This window comes from Cuculus canorus, chromosome 18 (genome assembly GCF_017976375.1).
Source record: "Cuculus canorus isolate bCucCan1 chromosome 18, bCucCan1.pri, whole genome shotgun sequence".
In the NCBI taxonomy this organism is placed as follows: Eukaryota; Metazoa; Chordata; class Aves; order Cuculiformes; family Cuculidae; genus Cuculus; species Cuculus canorus.
This window is the reverse complement of record NC_071418.1, coordinates 4,375,999-4,399,209: the sequence shown is the minus strand read 5'-3', so window position 1 is coordinate 4,399,209 and position 23,211 is coordinate 4,375,999. Positions and strand designations below refer to the sequence as shown.

The 23,211-nt window shown below is 38.1% G+C and overlaps 1 protein-coding gene across 3 annotated transcripts in view; it reads right to left on the bottom strand.

Moving 5' to 3' along the window:
- CEP112 (centrosomal protein 112) overlaps positions 1–23,211 on the bottom strand; it is a 167,367-nt gene that overhangs the window by 111,042 nt on the left and 33,114 nt on the right. For all 3 annotated transcript variants that reach the window (XM_054082932.1, XM_054082933.1, XM_054082934.1), the window contains 8 exons: positions 21,649–21,748; positions 20,333–20,451; positions 18,165–18,308; positions 14,878–15,032; positions 14,421–14,550; positions 13,342–13,425; positions 12,195–12,254; positions 8,602–8,681 (listed from right to left, as the gene is read on the bottom strand). In XM_054082932.1, coding sequence (XP_053938907.1) covers positions 8,602–8,681; positions 12,195–12,254; positions 13,342–13,425; positions 14,421–14,550; positions 14,878–15,032; positions 18,165–18,308; positions 20,333–20,451; positions 21,649–21,748 — 872 coding nt within the window. The remainder of the gene's footprint in view (positions 1–8,601; positions 8,682–12,194; positions 12,255–13,341; positions 13,426–14,420; positions 14,551–14,877; positions 15,033–18,164; positions 18,309–20,332; positions 20,452–21,648; positions 21,749–23,211) is intronic.

Genomic DNA, 23,211 nt, shown 5'->3' with positions numbered 1-23,211 from the left:
ATGCTATTTTTGTAGATAGATTTTAAGTGAATCCCCAAAAGCTGACACCCTGAAACATTCCATGCTTATTACAAAGCAACTGAATTATTACAAAGTGATTGAATTCAATCATCTGTAAGACTTTCTTTAGGCAGCTAGAGGTTCTTCCCATTTCCTCAAAGTTTTGGGCACCACAGAGACTTGAAATAGAGTTTCAGAATCTAAAAGATGCATTAATGTGAAAGGGAAACCTTCTGAAATAATAAGGAAACAATTCTGACATTAATTATCTGCATATTCATTCAACCTAAGTGCTATAGCATGATACACTGATGCTGTTCATCTCACAAGCAACATTTGGATTTCATTGGATTTCATCTATTATATTGAACCATTTTCATAGCTGATGTCATTAAAAAGATGTCATATAACATCTGTATAACCACCTTGAGGGACACAACGGTCCCACAGACAAGGATTAAAAATCAACTGTTACTTTTCGTACAGCTGGAACTTGCCTTTAAATACATATTTCATTATTGCCAGTAGGTCTCCAGAGAAACTGGTGAGAGAAAATGAAAGGTTGTAAATAGTTAATAGAACACTTTAATTTTTTTTTTTTCTTTTAAGTGAGACTATTAAATAAAGCTACCACATTTTTTGGACCTCTGTTCGTACTTTACACTATGCCCCCTAGAGCGAGGGTTATGTCAGCATGTTCACTAGGCAAAGGAATGTTTACAATATGCTGGAAACTTTGACTGGTTTTGCTCTAAAAGGTTTCAGATGCTCCAACAGAGCACCAAGTGGAGAACAGCTGGCTGTTTTTCCACTGATTCTTAGAGGAGAAAGGAAAAAAAACTACCAAAAACACACAGCCCTGTTTTAAAGAGTAAAATTATATCCGAACTCTTCGGCCACTTAACATTTTCATTGGTTTTAAATTAAAGTTTGCTTTTTTTCATCGTATTGCAACTGTTGAAACACGACAACACTAAACGTTTTAATTAAAGAGAACGATGAACACAATGAACACAAGTATAAACTCTTAACAGTGTTCTTTATTGCAACATTTGGAATTAAAGACAATGCCTTCTCATATTTCTTTAATTATTACCGGCTTTAAATAGTAATAGCTTTTCCATTTCTACAAGAATTCCTCCACACACAAATACTTATTTTTCAAGGAAAACTGAGATTAACTACAAGAAAACAACCACACTTAGGCAATTATACTAAAAACATTAGCAACAACAAACAATTATTCGGAATCTGGGAGGAGCAAGAAAGGAAAAAACATCAAGTTGTGGTTAAAACTATCACTTCATTTATTTATTTATCACTGTTTATTTATTTATCACTGTATTGATGATTATCGTGTGGTTGTGTTTTTACGTGTGCAATGGCGATTACGATGTCCCCCACTACAGGAGGTCCATACAATACAACCCATGCAATAGCATTCTGAAGCGCACGCTGATTAAAAATAAAGTTCTCCAAGGGTTTGGTATCATTCACTTCTCAAAATCCACTGTACCTCACAGGTTTTTCAAAACAGAATTTCTGTGCATTTTGAAAGCCCAAATTTAACTTCTTTTAAAGTGTTGGGATCCAACATAAAAGCAAATGCAAAATTATGCAACTGTAACCTGCAAAATACTATGCAATTGTATTCACTGCTATGTAGTCTATCTCCTTCTGCCATCTGTCTTCCCGTTTTTATTCATCCTTGCCTTCATCTGTTTCCCTCTTTATTAGCTCAGAAGCATTATGCGTACCATTTATTTCTTAGATTTATGTACCCTCATTTCTTTTACATTGTCCCTTTTATGATAACAAAGAGAAAAGAAAAATTATCTAAACACCACGGAAATTTTGCAAGAGATTGGTAATTTCAAATAAAACCTTATATAAAACCTCTGGTGCTAAAATTCGATACATTTTTACATATTCTGAACAAATCAAAAAGAGCCTTTCAGACCAAACGAATCGAGGCCTTCTCTCTGTATATCAAAAAAACATACACAATGAAGAGTCACGACACAGCCATCACTGCAGGGAAACCTAGAACAGAGGTTCTGCAAGGGACCTGCTTGCCCTCTTCCTGGTTTTGTCCTGTCCCCATTTCACCGCCACAGGAGAAGGGTAGGAAACAGCGGGCAAGGAGTTTAGAACAACAAAAAATATTGAGGGCAGTAAGATAACAGCATCATGCAAACTCATTCCACTGCATCAGAGGCCAAACCAGAGCAAAGCCCCGTGGGAGGTAAAATTGAGAGGAGACAGGAATATACTGAACATATACTGAGGTGTCCCTCAAGGGTCCGTACTGGGACCGGTGCTGTTCAATATCTTTATCAATGATATTGACAGTGAGATTCAGTGCACCCTCAGCAAGTTTGCAGATGACACCAAGCTGACGGTGTAGTTGTCACACCGGAAGGATGGGATGTCATCCAGAGGGACCTGGACAGAGTGGAGAAGAGGGGCTGTGAGAACCTCATGGCGTTCAACAAGGCCAAGTGTAAGGTCCTACACCTGGGTCGGGGCAATCCCCATTTTCAGTACACAATGGGGGATGATGTGATGGAGAGCAGCCCTGAGGAGAAGGACTTGGGGTGTTGGTCAATGAGAAGCTCGACATGAGCCGGCAACGTGCGCTCGCAGCCCAGAATCCAACCGTGTCCTGGGCTGCATCAAAAGCAGCGTGGCCAGCAGGAAGGGAAGGGATTTTGATCCTCTATTCCTCTCTTGTGAGACCTCAGCTGGAATACTGTGTCCAGTTCTGGAATCCTCAGCCTAAGGAAGAGATGGAGCTGTGGGAATGGGCCCAGAGGAGGCTACAAAGATGATCAGGAGGCTGGAGCACCTTCCCTATGAAGACAGGCTGAGAGAGTTGGGGTTGTTCAGCCTGCAGAGGAGAAGGCTCAGAGGAGATCTCATAGTGACCTTCCAGTACCTGAAAGGGGCTACAGGAAAGCTGGAGGAGGGCTGTTCATAAAGGCTTGTGCAGATAGGATGAGGGGGAATGGGTACAAACTGGAGAGGGGCAGATTTAGACTGGATATTAGGAAGAATTTTTTCACCATGAGAGTCATGAGGCCCTGTCCCAGGTTGCCCAGGGAAGCTGTGGCTGCCCCATCCCTGGAGGTGTTCCAGGCCAGGTTGGATGAGGCTTTGAGCGATCTGATCTAGTGGGGTGTCCCTCTGCCCATGGCAGGGGGGGTCGGAACTGGATGATCTTTAAGGTCCCTTCCAACCCAAACTATTCTATGATTCTATGATTCGCATAGCTACAAACCAGGTATCCCTTTTGTCAGGAATTCCAGCTGAAGGTGCAGAATAATTTTAATTGGATTTATTCTTGCAGAATGTGCTGACGCTAGCTTCTCCTTTAGAGTATCTGTGATATAAAAGCCACTACAATTATCAGGACTAAGTTGAAAACATCAGGACAAGCCTGAGAAGAGCTCTAGCTCCACTGCTCCACTCGCTTTGTGATGAAGCCACACAGAGAACAGATGATTCAGGAGGGAATAACCAAATGAATGGCAAACCACATTAAGAGGTGACAGTAGAAGGTCTTTGAGTAGAGAAACGCTGATGATTTCAAGAAGAATAACTGTATGAAAAAACATTGTTATTTCTTTCCCAAAACAGCATTTTTCCAACTTGTTTTAGTAAGTACAAGTGAAAATGCATTTTTATCAGATGCTTTCTTCGAGACAAAAGCTTGTAATAACTGTACTACACACAAAAGCTGAAATTTAAGATATATCTCAGTATCACTGAACTACACTTGACAAAATCCCTAGAAACGGTAGTCAGGCATCGGCAGCACAGGTATAAAGGACTGGCAGAGCTATCACACTGGGAATAACAAAAAAGCAATTAAATAAGTCTTTTTAAGTCTACAGTGAGTAACCTGCATGGCACCATTCCTGAAGAGAAATAAACTTCTCCTTGATTCTCATGTCAAGGATACCTAGAGAAAACACATGCATGTACACAAGTATGGGAACGTATGGGAAAAGAAAGGTAAATCATTTTTATTTCTGCATTTTACTGAGCATCTACATACACCACTGTCATAACACGCCCCTGCAGACCAAAACAGTTCAGTCTTTTCAACCAATCTAAACCAAATCACAAAATACTGTGAGCACTGTACGTGCACTTCAGAATCTGTTGTAAAAATACAAATCTGTTCATAGACAGGAGCAGCTTAGTTGGTTTCTGGAAAGTTTAGCCCCTCTTTCTGCCCCAGAAGAGTTTTAAACAAGTTCAGATGAGGGGTAGAGAAGCAATAGAGAAAAGAGGTGTTGCTAGTTTCTTATGTAAGCAAACAATTTTATTAAGTGACTTTCAATAAACCAGCTGCTAAACATTTGCTCTGTATCATCACCACTTGCAAAGCGCTGAGATTTGGCTTCATAGGCTTTAAAAAAAAGAAAGCAAAGACTGAGAGGAAGAATGTTATGAAGCATTGAACTGTAGAGAGTGTGCACACATTCCTGGAGCAGTTACCATGCCTGCACCTGTAGAGGAAACAGTTCATTTCTCCTAATACGACTTTTAAAAACTTGTTTCCTTCAATCACACTGCAGGATAGAAGAATAACAACTCAGGAAAGCCCTATTTCGGTAGCATAATGAAATACTAATTTGCCTATGAGATACTCAAACCAGGAAGCATTAAACCAGATCCCATAATTATTTCTAGTATAAGAGAACCATCATAACCATTATCCTGAGAAATCAGCAGCAGCGAGGTGGTCTGCGCTTCCATGCAGGTGACAGATGAGAACAGCCTCCGCTCTTTGGTATGTTTATAGCTTAGTCCAAAATCTCCATCTCCAGAGAGACAAATATGCAGTCATATACCTCTATGCAGTCATAAAGGGATTATGGACTCCAGGATGGAAGTGGCAAAAACCAAACCACATTTGGAGGTGGCCTGAATATACATTGTATTGACACTTCAAAACCTGTGACTATAACTATTTACTTATACAATGAAATCTTCCCTTCTTTACTGTTTTAGCTTTAGTCTTTATATATTATTACTAACAACGTATCAATGGACATCAAACTAAATGCTGCAAGACAAATGTTTTTGCCTGTACACCCGATATCCTCCTTGCCGTAGGTCAAGCTGGCAGTTACACCTTGTAGAGTGATGCAGTACATATCATAACGCATATGGCTGTTCTGCTCTTTCTTTGGGTCATAAAAATGCTTTTACTGCCATGACTACCATATCAACATTAAATTCTGAATATTTAAATTGTGAGTGGAACATATATCTCCAAAATCCTTATTGGACATGCACACTCACTGGTGTGTCATGAAGTTACTACCATAATAATTAGTGCAATTTTCACAATGACTGAGCAGATGGTTGTCTGTAGTTACAAAGTAATTACACAGAAGCTTTTTAAGAGTAATTAGTTATTATATAAATGCAGTTTAAACAGCATTCTAGAAAAATCCTTGGAGCACTTCCTACAGTTACTTTTGCTATCAGGAAATGCACTGCTAAAGTAAATATAAAATGTATCTGCCTACAAGTCACCACCAACAGGCACGTGTATTAGAGCATTTCTTTTGCAAAAGATTTGGTTTTGACAGATATTTCATAGAATCATAACTTCAGAAGAAAAAAAAAACCTTCAATAAACTACGCATAACCCTATCCAGTATTAAAACTCTGGCAACACTATTTATTTGAAGTGAAAAATAGTTTTAGAAACGTGCATTTTACTATTCCACACAATGTCTCAAATCGCTTTCATTATGCATCTATGTGGATACGTTTGAAACTGCAGTAGCACCGTTTGCTGTCACACCACTGGAAAAATAAGAATCATGATAAAAAACACCCACTAAAATTCCTGCCACTTCCCCTTCTATGTGGTTGCAGCTACTCAAGATATAAACCTGTGGCCATTTCAGAATCAAAGTGCATTCAGATCAAAGCAGTTTATGAGGAATTATTGCTGCACCTACTGGGTTCTGAGCTGCAATTCCACAAGGCATCGTTTCTATTGAAGATGGTGAACTATGTTTTCACCCATCTCCAGGAAGGCAAGATTGTTTTCTCAAAGCTTACTGTGTCTATCTTAGCTTGTAATTAATTCAGTTCTGCAAGCAGTCGAAGAAATACAATAAAATAAAGCATTTTCACATAAGACATGAGATCTTGAGAATTCACATTAATTAAATAGAGTAATTTTTGCAGCACTGGAAAAAAAAAAGCCATAAGGGAGCCATCAATTTCTGGCACAAAAATATTATTGCTTGTTATTTAATAGTTATGTATATATCATATATAAGGGCATACATGTAAACTCTTAATACTGTTCAGAAACATTTGTGCTAAGTTAACAGTTTAGCTCGCAGAAAGCCAGCCTGCAGGATTAGTAATCCCTCTACACTGAGCACAAGTCTGCTTAGCAGTCGTGTGCACCAACACACCTGTGGTCAGAAAAGCACAGATGGAAGACACACAGGTTTTGTACCGGAGCTGAAATATGAAAGAACCGGTGAGCAGAATATACCCCAGGTTTACACTAGGGCACTGTATTTCTGTAAATACAATATTTTTTAATCTTTAGGAGCACAAGTCTACCCTGATGATTCCTCCAACAGACAAAACAAGGACAAAAGCTAATTTTTATTTCTATTCAACTACAAAATAATTCCTTATTAGCATTACTAATTTCATTATCAATCTTAAAATTAATCTCAAATCACTGCTATAAAACAATCAAAAGAACAGTAGTATGGATTCATGCAGAGTAAGCCACCTCCAAAATTAAAAGATCTTCCATTTAGGATGAGGAGAGTGATAGATCATTAATATTATAAAATCGCTACACTAGTTTCAATGAAAAAATCAAGTAGAAAAAAAAAGTATAACAGAGTGCCATAGGACATGGAAGCAACCTGGGAAAAATACAATATGAGTGGAAGTAGCTTATACTAGAAGATTCTTTGAATATCGGGAATAGGTGTGAATCCTTGGTGTAGGGGAAACAGTCTGGACTCACTGTTAACCCATCATGCATTCTCTAGGGCTCTTCGACCCCAGAGGCTGAACCACCCTCAGGTTTGGCCGAAGGACCCACTCACACAAAGCACAAGGTTGGGACTGGCCTCTGGCAACACCACCTTAACCTGTAGGCGCTCAAGCATCCATCAGGAAACCGGGTACTTGAAAGTTTAGTCTTTTAAATCCCTACTCTAACCAAAACATTAAACCTAAGCTTAATTAGAGCGAGGGAATAACTGAAGGAAATGAGGACCTCCTCAACTATCTAGAGGGGCTGCGTGGTGCAGCATCGTTAACTAAAAAGCAAGTTCAGAATCCACAAACCCTCGCCTGGAGCCGAGCGTTGCCCCGTCTGCTCTGCGATGAGAGCACCCACGTGGGGAACAACGTCTGAGCAGCCATCGGGCTGTACAGCCTGACTTATTTTATAACATAAGTAAGTGCAAAATGACATGTTATTTGAAAGCCACGAAGACAACTAATGAAACTGCATTATCAACGAATCAGACATTAAAATACTAGAAGATTAAATGTAGTTGAGAAACATTCAATCTCCCTAAAATATAAATAATAGCATAAAGATTAATAGCTAGAGTTTTTATTAATGTCTGTAGTGATTTAAGATAGTCTTTATTCATGCCAAATACCTAAGAGATTATAAAGGAATACAGACTTTTATTGACTAGTAGTCTCTTCACAATGCCTTCATCAGCCCAGATAACGTGCATTGTAACATTTAACCCAGCAGTTCTAGCAAATAACTTCTGGTTTGTTTCAGAATAATCTGTTTTCCCCAGAAATTATCTCCATAACTTTAAATTTAAATTGCATAAACATACATGGAAATAATATTTTCCATAATCAAAAATGGGAGCAGCATAACAAGAGTCGATCTTGTCATACGTGCATTTGCTGTACATATTAAGCCACTCCTCTGCGCAGAAAAAAAATCAAACTGGTTGCATCCCAATTATTTTTAAATGTACACGGTCAGCAAAAAAGCTGTTACAAGTTAGATAATGAAACAGCTTTTCTGTTTGCTGTAGAGCATTTCTCCAAACCTCATCTACATTTCAAAAATCAAGTATACACAAAAAAGTGTAGTATCTAAGGGGAAAATTCCACATGAAAGTTGTAATTTACAGATATTAAAATCAGAAATATATACTAAATCAAGTTAAAATAGAATTTAAATAAATACAGTTTTCAAATTGATCCCTTCCACTAAAATAGTCCAAAGCAATTAGGCTTTAGTTTGGAATATTTGCCTACTATGTATCCATTCTAAATTGAAGCCAATTTATCCAACAAGGCATGACCAGCTAGCATCACTAGCATCGATTCTGTTTTACTCCTATCACATGAAAGCTAACAAATTTGGGTGGCCTGGATTTTCCTTTAGTTTTTTTAACTCTCATGGCTGACTCGAACCCTGAAAATGTGGCTTTACCATGGGAAGATAACCCAGACAAATTACAGGAAGCAGTCAGATGAGACAAAGCATAAGTGGATTAAATAAATTTGACTAAAAAGTGGGAGTGATTCAACAATTATTCCATATTCACTTACTTCAAAGACTCCTCCAGTTTGCGTATTTTCTTTTCTGCATCCCCTCTTTCTTTATCTATATCATTCCGGACAGCAAGAATCTACCATTTGAATGAAAAAATACAGTATTTTAGCTAAAACAATCGGAGTTTAAAAAAGTTATTTTAAATTATAGAAACTATTTATTTATTTTGCATATTTCTTTGGCACTGATGTAGACAACCATCTATATATTTCTAAAATTACACAAAATGCAAGAATAAGGATTAACAGACTTCAAGCATGGGAATACAGTCAATAGGGCTGGGTTTCTTCTCAAAATTAATATTATTCTCAAGAAAGAATAAATATCAGTAATTAAATAAAAAGGAACTACGTTTTCTTTAGATAAACACAGGAAAGCATATAGAAATCCACGTAAATTAGTGGTGTATTCTCTATGGTGCAAACTTCCTACTTATCAATTTGCAAATACCCAAATCAAATTACTTTTTATCAAATACTTTTTATCAATTCTTACAACAGTAAAAACACCAAATAATGACAGTAAGTCACCTTACTTCAGAATAATACTCAAACATTGACTAGCTGAGGGCAGATACTCCAACGAAAAGTAAAACTTTGAGGAAAAGCAGTTTACTGCGAATGAACTCCTGACCTGGTAAATCAAAGCAGAGTGCTTGAATCACCCTCTAAAACTTCTCATTCTTTGATTTTGCATCCATTTGGAAATGCAGGGGCAGGGCAGTCTTGTAGAATCGTACAATAATAAGTCCACAAAACCCACACAGTCGCCTCTAAAACCAGAGAGCATCTTCCCTAATAGTTATTATTCCACAGTAAACTGTGACCACAGGCTGCTTATAATACAGTGTGAAGCCAGAAGAATAAGTCAGCTCTCGCTCCAATGGGTGTGGCAAGAAATCCATCCCAGCGCAATCCAAAAGCCTCTGCATCCTTGCACGGCAGGAAGAAGCCACCCCCCTCCTCGACCTGTCTTTTCCCAATCACCCCTTACCAAGCCCAGCATTATCATACGTCCTCATCTTCAATATCTTCTCATACAAACACCCGCTTCTCGTGCCCTCTGTAGACAGCAGAGCATCAGCACTGCCTAACATCGTGGGGTCTCTCACTTCTCTGTATTTTCCTTTCCTTGGCCATGCTGCTCATCCCTCCTCCTTTCCATTTCCCCAAGCAAAATGCACATTTCCAGGCAAATCTTGCCTTCCATGCGATTACTGTTACACCAGGCAATATTACACATAAGTGAGACAAATAGGCCTCTTGTGTAAACATCCTGAAGATCCTCAGTTACAGAAAATGCTGAGGCCCTTGAATTCTCATCTAAATGTTTGTAATCTTCCCATTATATTTTAGTCACCACTTAAATATGAAATACGACTTTAAATCCTGCTAGTATTTACTCAATGCTGAATGAATACGGCCACTTTCAAGACCCCACAAGGAACACATCTGAGCAACCTGAGAAATCGCTTCTTTCCCTGTACAGCAATATAGGTGCAAAATAACACTAAATGAAACCTGACTCCCACTTCCTGAATTCCCTAACCAGGACTAGACATTTTTTTATGAAGAATTCTTTCTCTGGTACTCTCGGATGAAGAGAGGGAGCTTCTGTCCTCCAGGCATCGTGCAAACCATGGATTTTCACAATACTTTTTGCCAAAAGCAGGTTAAGCACAAGAGCTTGTTTTGTTTTTAGCCTGCTCAAGAAACAACATGGTGATGCGATGGACTAAGCATGATTTTCTTTATCGGATGGGGAGCACAGGAAATCACAGAATCACAGAATCACAAGGTTGGAAAGGACCCATTGGACCATCGAGTCCAACCATTCCTAACACTCCCTAAACCATGTCCCTCCGCACTTCATCCACCCGTTCCTTAAACACCTCCAGGGAAGGCGACTCAACCCCCTCCCTGGGCAGCTGTTCCAGTGCCCCATGACTCTGTCTGTGAAGAATTTTTTTCTGATATCCAACCTGAACCTCCCCTGACGGAGCTTCAGGCCATTCCCTCTTGTCCTGTCCCCTGTCACTTGGGAGAAGAGCCCAGCTCCCTCCTCTCCACAACCTCCTTTCAGGTAGTTGTAGAGAGTAATAAGGTCTCCCCTCAGTCTCCTCTTCTCCAGGCTAAACAACCCCAGCTCTCTCAGCCGCTCCTCGTCAGACGTTCTCCAGCCCCTCACCAGCTTCGTTGCTCTTCTCTGGACACACTCCAGAGCCTCAACATCCTTCTTGTGGTGAGGGGTCCAGAACTGAACACAGTATTCAAGGTGCGGTCTCACCAGTGCTGAGTACAGAGGGAGAATAACCTCTCTGGACCTGCTACCTACAATCATACGCAATGTTACGTGCTATTAAGCCCCTACCATGAAGAAAAAGATGTTTTAATAAGTGTATAGTCAGAAGCATAAGAGTCCAGTCCAATTAAAAAAAACAAATTTAAAGATGCTCTACTGTAAGCAGTTCCATGTAGGTATTTACTACACGGAAGTCTGAACACGTAGTTGCTGTGGAAGAGCTTCCAAAGCGATGAGCTGTCTATCAGAGAGTAAAGAAAGTATTGCCAAACCTGGGAAAATTATATTTATTTAACAATTGGCTCGAGAATGGCTCTCAGGAATAATCTGTCACTGTTCTTACACTCAGCTGAATGTTTGGAAAACAAGCAGTAGATTATTTATAAAAAGCAGGTGTTTCCTTTGCTTGTAAAACCATTTAGCCTAACTGGTTCCTGATTCAGCAGACAAGCACATTTAATCAAACAGTGACATTTAGGGTTACTACCTATTATTTGTTTGATGTTTAAATACGCTAGCAGGCAACAGCCACTGTAGACTAATAAAGATTATTAGATAATGGGTAGGTTCTTAAGCGAACAGATTGCACCAGAGACCTGATGATTCCTTCACTTGAAGGCAAGCTTGTTTTAGTGTTTTATGGGCCAATCTACATGACTTCATGGATTTATATCCATGGATTGTTTACACGTATGTTTTTCTCCTCCTTTCTCAATGATTTCATTTGGAAAATACAGTTAGATCAAAATTTACCAACAGCCAAACTGCTGTAAAGTTATCTTTTAAAAATAAAAGCTAAGATGCATTCTCTCTACTGATCTGCAGACCTCATTCAGGATTCACACAGGACAGACACCACTACAGAAAGGGAATATGGATGCATTACCAACCAGAAGTGTGAAGCTTAATAGGGTAGATGTGAGCCAATTGATGGCATTTGGATTTGCTATCTGGAAACACTACCAGCCACACTGAATCTGTATTTATTTGCAGAGAAGTGATGTATTGCAATAAGCCAATGTCCTCTATACTTTAATAGCCAGCAGCTATTCAAATTATGCTAATATATTTTCAGCTGACTTGCAACAGTATTCCAATCCCAGGTTTTTCTTGAGGCCGACATTCATGAAAACCGTGGTTTGTCTAAGACGACTAACGTAGGCTAGGGTCAGACAAAACCATACCTTGGAATGGAAAAGTATTCGACATCAAGTCAGCAGAAGGCACTAGCAAACAACAAACCAAACAACAAACTCACTACGATTCACGTTGCAAATGAAAACATTACCTGTTTTTCATATACGCGCTCCAAGTGAAGTTTTTCCTGTTGAAGCTTGTATTCTTGATCCTGCAAAGGAACAGATGTGTATTTTAAATAAACAAATCACATTGTTCTTTCATTTCATAAAACAGTCATTAAACACACGCACATTTGCTGTTATATAGAATAGCCCATAAAAAATAAAAATCCACTCTACATCTTCATTAAAAAGTTCCTTGACACAAACCAAAATTCAACCAACAGTAAAAATATCCACATATAAAACTATCCAAAAAAGTCAAGATTCATGTTTTCTAAAGAGAAACAGCAACTTGTTCTCCTGAGCTATTAAAATGCCTTTCTGTACTATATCAACTGTGAAATGAAAGACATAGGAGGAAAAGTAGATGCCAAAACTCAGACAGGGTTGATACATGATACAGATGTGGAATTCATACCAAGATAGGAAGGATTCATTTAAATGTCTATAGGAGGACGGAATATTGAACTGAATTGTTAAATAAAAACAATTCTGAAACTTATAAAATGTTTACAGTTAAGGAAAAAGAAAAGACATTTGTAATTCTTTGACACGCTTTGCTATAATCCACTGATACAAATTCACACTGTTTTAACAGGTGAATTAAAATCAATAGCCAAAAAGTTTCCATGAAAATTCTCCTTATACCCATAAAGTGATATCTTTTTCAGTCACAGTATTTAAATCAACCTTTAGGCATTAGGTGATGCTTTGCATATTTCTGTAAATAAACACACATAAATAAGCACATTATAGATAAGTAGACTTTAGTATGGCTATCGAAACATCCAAAAAGAAGGCTGGAGAGGGACTGTTTACAACAGCTTGTAGTGATAGGATGAGGGGGAATGGGTATAAACTACAGAGAGGGGCAGATTTAGACTGGACGTAAGGAGGAATTTCTTCACCAGGAGGCTGGTGAGACACTGGCCCAGGTTGCCCAGGGAAGCTGTGGCTGCCCCATCCCTGGAGGTGTTTAAGGTCAGGTTGGACGAGCCTTGGGCAGCCTGAGCCGGTGGGATTGAAACTGGATGATCTTTAAGGTCCCTTCCAACCCAAACTATTCTATGATTCTAAATTGCTGGACAAATTAAAAAGGGCTGGTCATTCCCGAGTAAGAAATTCAGGGCTCACCCTCAGCTGTTGCTGCCTTTGATCTTGTAACTGTTGTTTTAACAGAGAGACATCGTGCTGTAACTCTTCAATCACCTCAGATGCCTGTAAGGATTGAAGAGAAAAAAGGAATTTTTGTGTTGCATCCCTCATTAGCTCTATAGATACATTTTGTGTTTTTTAATTTATTTCTCATAGGTGCCTGGAAACTGGAAAAAACATTAAATTGAGAAAAAAAAACCCAAATGAGTTTATAGCTCTGGAAATGTCACTTCTGTCCATTCGGTGAACTTAGAAATATGAAGAAAACCACAAAAAAAAAAACTAATACTAAAACCCCCTTAGCACTAATAATTGACAGAAAGAAAAATATCTTGTACATTAAACAGAGTAGTGCAACCAAAGCTCCCCGAATTCCTGTAAGTAAACACGAAAGATCCCCTTTGTCCCACGGCTCTAAGGATTAGCAGATGGTATTTTAAACATGAGCCTTTTCCACTATTATTCAACTTGAAAACTGTATTATATACATACTACTATATATACACCTACCAATGCGTATTGGTGGGTATTGCCCTGATAGGTGTTTTTACAGAAGCAAATTAGAATTATTGTATTTTTGGGTGGAACGCACACTTGTAGATCTTTAAAATAATTTCTTAAACACAAAAATATTTAACACAATGCTCCAAATTAAGAGGCCTACAAGACTATTTCTGGAAAGAATATTTTCCCCCACTGAAGAGGCCTCATGAAGACATTAAGTCTTTCACTGTGCTAAGGTTCTCCGATATCTGGAATTTTTACAGAAGCACAAATGAATTCAGCATATTAATTTTACCCTATCTGACGTAGCTATGGAAATAACCACTTGTATGCACATATACACATCCGCCCTCAGAATTATCAGCCAGCTTCAGATGATTTTTCAGTCAAATTTGGGAAGAAAAAAATTAAATCATGACCTTTTTTAAACTCACACACATATATAACTTATGCAACCGGACAGTTGCTTAGATTTATTCATAAACATTACATTTATATGGAGACCATTTTACAAATAAACAACATTTTAATGCCTATTATACATGGAAGCATACCTTAGCAGCAGAGGCAGCATGTTCCTGCTTCATAAAATTTATATTAACATCATATTTACTTTGTAGTTGCTGAATGTTCTCCTCGTATTCCTGTATAACACGGTCCTTGTCTTTCTGAAGTGAGCTGTGCCTACAAGCAGTGAGCAAAAAGAATATGGAAATTGCTTTCATATTTTGGCATCTTATCCGCTCAGTATCAATTCTGCAGAGTGTGCAAGTCTGTACCACGTGCTCATCGTAACAATGAAATGCTTATAAATAACGGAACGATAACAGACCGCCTACGATGGTCAACTGGGTCAGTGCCGAAAGGAGTTTTACACCAATTAATACATCTTCACGCCCATTTTCTAACGCCAACTACCATTCACTAAGCTCATGAAATCCAACTAATAATAATTGCTTTGGGAAATTCCATATTCTTCAGACTTAAAGAAGACAACTACTATTTAATTACCTTGCTTTCATTTCCTGAAGTTCAGCACACACCACCTGGTAACGTTGTTCTGCATCGGTCTTCTCTTGAGATAATTTTTGACGCAGTAAATTACCGTTTTCAGCTTCCACAGTCAACTGCTGGACACGAGCCTCCAGTTTTTTGACCGTCTGGTTCTAAAAGAATAGATCATTGTAGAGAAAAACAGAGTAAATTAGAGTATCCTCCTGTTGTTATTCAGTAGCCTAGAGCAACAAGGTTCTTTGGTGGTCCAGGGACACAAGAGTTACAACAGCAAAGCTGTCATCAATCATGACAGTAAATTCTATGTTGTGTATAAAAAAATAAATCTTCAAAATATGGATATCTATTACAGTCCCCCACCCCCGCCAAAGTAATGTGTCTTCTCCCCTAAGCAAAACAATATGTGCAGCTGATTTCTAAACCACAAATCTTTTAAAATGGGAGAGAACATTGATATTTCAATGTAAAACTGTAACAGATGATAACGGATATAAAATATTTTTGGGCCTTCCATTAACCAACATGTGGCTTATCACTAGCAATATGTGCAATTTCATATGGGAAAGAGTATTTTGGGGGAAAAAAAAACCCCTATACATATATTTAAAAATTTTTTACCAATTATTATGGTGAGAAGCAGCTATAAAAGCCAGCTAGAAAACATATTAAACTATATAGCATACAGCGAAATCCGTAGCTTTCTCATGTTGAAATATTCTTCCCAGTACTTTTATGACCATCACATATATATACACACATATACACGCACGCACATATATATATATAATATATATGTGAAATTTCTAAACTAAAACAAGGAGAAACGCACTTTGGTTGCTACAGAATCATAGATCTTAAACAACTGACTTCTATGTGGCACTTCGGCAAAAACTACATCCAAGGATGTAAACAAGCTACAGTAATATTTGCTATGGATTTGGAGGATGTAAGAGGAACAGTAATAATACAAATGCTACACTAACAGCGTGAATATGAAGTAGTTGTATTTCAAATCAATCTACCAATATCAACAAAAGAATTCACCAGTCATCTACTAAGGGAAGTGTATCATCTCCATTTTATTACTGGCAATGGAGGCGCATAGAGAAGGAAAGTGTTGTGCACCGGAATATGGCAAATCCAGATCAGGACTGAGAGCACTTTCCTCTGCTGGTATAACCTTTCCCTAATCCACTTCTCCATATAATTTCCTTGATTACAGTGATTTCTTCAAAAGAAATTTAAAATACCTATCAAAAGTTCAATCTTTTCCCAACAACTTCAACTCCTAATATAAACACATATAAAAATGAGCAGAGGCAGGTAACACGACACTACTCTACTTCCCATTCTTCCCTAAATTTATGTTAATATGCAAGGAAATGAGGGAAGAATCCCTCAAGAAGCCAGAGTCAAAAAATAAGACACATCTGTCCTTCCAGGATGTATGCATCATGATTATTTTTATTTTAACAAAAGCCTAAAGATGAGGGAAATAGATGAGCATTTTCACCCTCTGTTAACATAAAATAGAAGTGCAACCATCTGCCATCCCAAGTCCATGTCCCAACTGGCACAGTTCAATGAGCCTGCAGCAACACAAGGACCGCACGCAGCCAGAATGGTCGATCAAACTTCATTGAGTGGCTTAAGATCTCTCAGGAACACAGTACAGCAAAGTTTTCCGGCAAAAAAAGCCAGCTGCACTGCATGGGTTGGGGGACGGCAGTGTTTAGAGTTGGTTTGTTTTCTTTTGTTTTTAAAAAAAAGAATGATAATGCACACAAAAAAAAAAGATTTGTGTTTAACATCGGCAAATATCATCCTTCCTCCCTGCCCCTCACCTCTCAGGACGTTGATATTTGCTCAACGCACAAACCCGTGCCTATGGGCTCCATGGTATCAGTTCAATCACTCAGCCAATCTCACTCAACAACAGCAATGGCCTTCCTGCCAGTGTGAAAAACTCTGAACAAGAAAACTCTGAAACACCAACCAAAAAAAAAAAACACACCAAAAAACAGGAGAAAGAAAGAGAGAGAGAAAAAAAGAAAACTAATTTCCAGTGACAGTCTAGTCTTTCATCTTAAGCCCTCCCTTGAACTCTACCTTGTTTAATTATTAAATCAGAAGCTGCTCAGCAAGATCTGTCTAGTTTTGATGGTTCTTAAATTCAATCTTGCTGACAGACTGTGTCCATTTTTCTCTGTATTTACTGTTACCTATGACATGATCTGAATGCTAATTTTCAAATTCAACAGTCATTAATAAAGGAATAAATTTTATTTGACATTGTCCTTTCACTCATTCAATTTGCTTCATGCCTCACACTGATAAAAAGTAAAGGATGCTTTCTTGATACTTGTTAATTTTGAGGCTTTTTACATCATTTACATAGGGGGCACAAAATGCAAATTACACCTGCTTATATGTTTCTAATTATTCTAGGAAAGAAATTAAATACATTCAAATAATACTATAATTATTTTTAAAATCCTTTTCTTTTTATCTTTAATCTAACAGAAGCATTTGATGGTTTATGGAGGAAATGGAAGAAATTACGTGTCTATAAAAAGAGATGTATTATACAAATCCTGTCTTATAGTCTGCAAATCTACAAAAGTTGTTCTAATTTGAATCAAAACCAGAGAGAAATGCTAGAAACAGTTTATCAATACAAATATATGTCTGTGTAATATTCATTGAAGGGCCGTACTTCAATGGATTTCATCCAGGGAAGAAGTCCTTGATCAGACTGGCTGCCAGGACACTGCTCTCCACCAAGACAGAACAACTGCATTGCACTACCAAAAACATAGAATCATAGAATGGTTTGGGTTGGAAGGGACCTTAAAGATCACCCAGTTCCAACCTCCTGCCATGGGCAGGGACATCTCCCTCTGGACCAGGTTGCTCCAAGCCCCATCCAACCTGGCCTGGAACACCTCCAGGGATGGGGCAGCCACAGCTTCCCTGGGCAGCCTGGGCCAGGGCCTCACCGCCCTCATAGCGAAGGAATTCTTCCTCATGTCCAGTCTAAATCTGCCCCTCTTCAGTTTATACTCATTCCCCCTCATCCTATCACCACAGCCCCTGTAAACAGCCCCTCCCCAGCTTTCCAGTACGCCCTTCAGGTACTGGAAGGTCACTCTAAGATCTCCTCCAAGCCTTTCTGCTCCAGGCTGAACAACCCCAACTCTCTCAGCCCAACCGTATTTGTGCACACTTTTGCACTAATGTATGACATCTGAATATTGCGACGTCTGCTGTCACAAAAAACGTACAGTTGATTTTATCTGTTCCAAATAATCTTCCTCCATTTTGCCAAGACGAGCATTAGTGTCCTCAAACAGTTCCTGCATATCTTCTGTGAGCTTCTTCCGAATATCAAACTTCTCTTTTTCCATTTCAGCCACAGCATTGTGAAGCTGCATCACAAAAATATTACAAAATAATAAACGACATATAAAACTAGCATTTGGAAGTATTATGATAGCATATAAATAGAATAACTGAGAAGCACAGGCCACATTTCTGTCTTCTATACCAAAATCAGATCATTGCCTCACTAAACACGTCTACTGTGACTCTAAAAAGACGCAACTTAGAAGTCACCTAATAATGTATAGAGGGCATAACTTATCTGTACAGAATACCAAACTATACACATATTTTTGCCATTCTCAGCCATTCTATTTGTTCACGTATTTAAACTAAACACCAATGATTGTTGCACAAAATTAATGAACTCCTACTAGAGAAACACTAATATCCTCTGCAGATACTTATACTGCCAGTTTATCTTGAGTATCTACTTGTCTAATAAAAGGATTATTGGTGCCATTACTAACCCTTGATTTATATTCCAAACACCAGTGGCCTCCCTTTCTAGTTAAGCAGCCTCAAATCTGAATTTTCTATCTATACAATAATAAAGAATAATGCCATTTGTATGGTGTATTGGTTGTAAAACAGCTATTATATACTTCTCACGCTTCTAACAAATCCATTTCATGGCTAAGGAAGAAAGCTGCAATAAAACAAATTAAAAGCATCATTCTAAACACACTGCTAAAATCTGATTGATTTGCACGAGTATAGATTTTTCTCTCTTATATAGACCTGCAAAATCATGGCAGTGTCTCTGAAGCTGGATCATTATTTAGCAGACTTCAACACTGTGAAGTAACTGAACGTAAAATTTTTCAGCCAAAAATGCTAATAAATGATTTTAGTAAGTCTCATGCATATATCGTGGTGTTCAGAAGATTTGCTGAATTTGAGATCCTTCTAAAAATAATCTGGATAAATAAATATATTTAGTTAGTTAGTTATTATTAATTTATTTACTTAATCCTCGTATGCATACAATATAAATAAACCCCAAAATTCTGGGAGTGTCTCTACGTCCTGTACAACAGGCTGTGGTAATATTTGCATTATTGTCAGCAACGTTTATTCAAACACCCAGCATCTATTCAAAGAAAAAAATAAAGAAGGAAGAAAGAAGGAAGAAACATATACAGTCATAACAATATCGTACTATTAACTTTCGTAATATCTCCATCATACTTCCTACTATCCATGTTTTTCTATAAGATAGATGCTATAATCTAATTTCTATAGTTTCATTAAGTTAAAATTAATGTTGGCATTTTAATTTGCCTTCTTGTTTGCCTGCTGGCATCACTGATGATAGTTACAGCTGCAGAAGCAGCACTTGCCAGGTAACTGTAAATAGGGGGATGACCTCAGGCTGAAAATAACGCTTCTATAAAACACAAACAACCCACCTAGCACTGAAGCCTCAAGGTCTATGAGCACAAAGGAAAAGATTTATGATTTATCTCTTACAAGACAAGAATTAAAACCAACATCGCTTCCAGATGCAGGGCTGCAAAAAAACTTAAATTAAACAGCATACTTCATCTACGAAGGGAGGTGGGTTTGCCCTTCTTGTGACCCTCCCTCTCCTCAGAGGGGTAAGCGAAACAAATACCGACAATAATCTGGGCAAAGGTGAAGCCGTCTTGCAATAAACATGCTTGTCTCTGCGTAGCTGCTGTCTTGAATTTAACAATAAATAAAAATACATTGAAGAATTCATGACCCAATGCAAAAAGAAGAGTTCAAAGGCGTCACCATAGCAGCAGGTAGCAGCAGGTTTACAGAGATTAAAATTCCATGTCAGGTCAGAAATAAACACTTCCCTAAGACATCCAGAGGCTCGCAAGAGGGGCAGATGAACCCCAGGAACAGTGACCCGCTGGGGCGGGTGTGTGGGCGCAAGCGTCAGCAAAAAGAATCTTGAAAGATAACCCCAGAAAAAAATAAAATCAGCGTAAGAAAATATCACTGAGAGTAATATGTTCATTATAGTATTGTAAGTGACAAAATGTATTATCCCACATACGCACTGTAGGAGTCTCGCAAAACAAACATTATTCATTACCCTTTTCTCCCACTCATTGTTCAAAGATTCAGTGCTTTGCTCACACATCTTCTTTAACTCCATAATCTGCTTCTCTTTTGCTTCTCTGACGACTTGTGCCTCACGAACAAGGGTCTGAACTGTCAAAAAATGGGAAAATAAACAACTGTTCAAGAGATACCTTCGGGATTTTTCAGTGTTCGCAACAGATTGGATCAGACCACATCAGTCTTCCAATTGACTCAGCTTTCTGATAGGTTTTGGCTCTTAAAAATACTTAATGCACTTTAAAATTTAGCATTTACATTCTGTGTCCCTAAAATATTTCAAGGTGTTCTCTCTACTTTATTTACAAAATATTTCACAGTGAGCTTCCCTTACTCACGGAGAAAATTATATATGAATAAAATTGTCTATAACCTAAACAAAATAGGCATTTTTAACCTGATTTTACATGCATCCTTAGGAGAAAAGGTTCCCTTGAAGGTTGAATGCCCAAAATAGACAAGAAAATTAAGTTCCCCGAGTTAAATTGCAAGTGATAGCATGAACAATTGACAGCTTGACAAATTTTGTGGGAAACTAAGCAGGTACACATTCACTTTTGAAAACTGACTGATGATTTTCACTATCAAGTCACGATGGCTTGACCACAACCCACTAGAGGTGAGCACAACCATCAGCACACCAACGGAAGCCCCAGATCCCTTGCCAGACAATTTACTTTGCCAAGGAAATAATACACATGCACCTCTCTCTCTTTCTGTATGTAGATTACCAAACTTGTGTGTTATTTTACACTGCGGTATTTCTATTATAGAACTATTATAAGTTCTGTATTCTAATAATATTCTGTATTATTAGAACTATTATAAGTTCTGTATTTAGGACATACTCAAGACTACTGCTCATGTTGGAAATCTCTTGCCACAACAGTCCTAAATAAATAATACACCGCGGTTTGATTAAAATGCAGTGAAGGTAAAAATAAGTTAAACTTGAGCTAGAGATTCCAAAAAGGTCAAAATACTTCGGTATCATCAAAGAAACCTTTTTTTGGTTACTCTCCTGTAAGTATTAACTATAACAAGATATGTTATATGTTAAATATTAAGTATGACAAGATCACACTGCCTCTTGGAAAATTTGGTCTGGAAACTGGACAGCAAAGGCAACCAGACAAGCCTCTAAAAATCTAAAGGAAAATTTAGGGCAAGACGTGCAAATGAAGAGGAAAGACATCTGTATCTAGAAAGAACACATAGGGCTACAGCCACCAGAAAGACGCAGTACAATACCACCACGCAGAAAACAACAACTGTGGATATAAAAGTCACCTTTTTTCTCCAGTTTTCTAATCGTCTCCTCCGCTTCATTTTGTTTGGTTTTGTAGGAGGACTTCAATACCTCTATTTCATCATTCTTTCTATCCAAAATCTGTTGGGAGAATTCACAATACTTTAACAAAAGTCCAAAACAACAAAACTACAACCAGTGCCCAGAATAAAATGCACTGATCTCTGTCAAAGGAGCTGCCTTCAAGAAGTAATTAAATCCAGTTTCACAGCTAGCACTGCCACGTAATTAACAGCAGATTGATTAGGTAAATGTAGGCAATAGAGTAGATTAAAGAGGAGTTGCATGTTTTGGGGGGGGGGTTGTTTGTTTTCTTTTAAAATTGGGCAGGTTCAGCATTGCTTTTGTTGAGTTCGGAGAAGTTTCACGGTGCTACTATTGCAAATAGAAACATTTTGTTTGTCTTTTCATATTTACGTTGCTTAATGTTACTTAAAAACATCTAAAATTCTCAGCAGATTTAAGAAATAAATAATTGGTGAAGTTCTTTACACTCTTTTGCACTTCACCAACAGAAATCCTTCACATGTATTCCAAGAAACAATGGGTTGGAGCAGAGCAAGTAGATGAGGTAAAACTACATTCACGTTTCTGTACACGCTGATTTTGGAAAAATAAAGTTCAAATACTTGCACCCTTTGAGATAGTATTTTAATTTAAACTTCGTGTTTAAGATAAACATGAAAGTCACAGAAATTTTATAACAGTGCCCCAAATCTCTCATCAAACAGAAGCTTTCATCTTAAAACAATATTACTCCATCTGCATTAAATGTTTTGTGCCTTTAAAGATTAATACGACACTATTTAACCTTCTCTAAAATAGCCAACATTATTAAACAACTTCAAAAGACAGAATTCTAACATCAGTTAGAAAAGGATGACAACTCAAGGGATGAGAAAGCATTTAAACTATTTCTTAGTCTCACAAAGCTGTTTCCTTTAGGCTCTCAGCTTTGCCAGCTACTTCGGCTTGCAGACTTTGAGAACAGATGAGCCAAATATGCACCTGACCAAATATTAACATCCTTTCAGGAAGCTTTGATGTGTCATGGTGTTGTGTCAACTGACTTCCTCCAAGTCTGTGACTCAGTAGTAAGAAACAAAACAGGTTCTCGGTAATGCAAAGCTTAGAGAAGGATAAGTCATCGCGATCCCGACGCTGAGCATTTAATTCCCATTAAGTTCCTGGGATCAGAGGGCTTCAAAAGGCACTTAGGACGTCGCAGATTTTAACCCACATGTTTAAAACATGGTATGAAAAGTAACGCTATGGTCTCGGGCAGTCTTTTTGTAATCTTCCTAAAAGTGGTGTTATACAACACAATAAAGACAAATCCAACTTAACCCAATGGAAGTATATCTGGTGTCATTTTATTGCTGGGAAGAATTAAGTCAAAAAAAAAGCTTTAACAATGCAATAACACAAATAACGAAGTTTATTGACAGCCCGTGCTTTAAGATACGGTGTCAAAATGGAGACATGACCACGGGCTCTACTGCTGCACGAGTAGGAACAGTAGGGATGCACCCGTGGATTTTCCT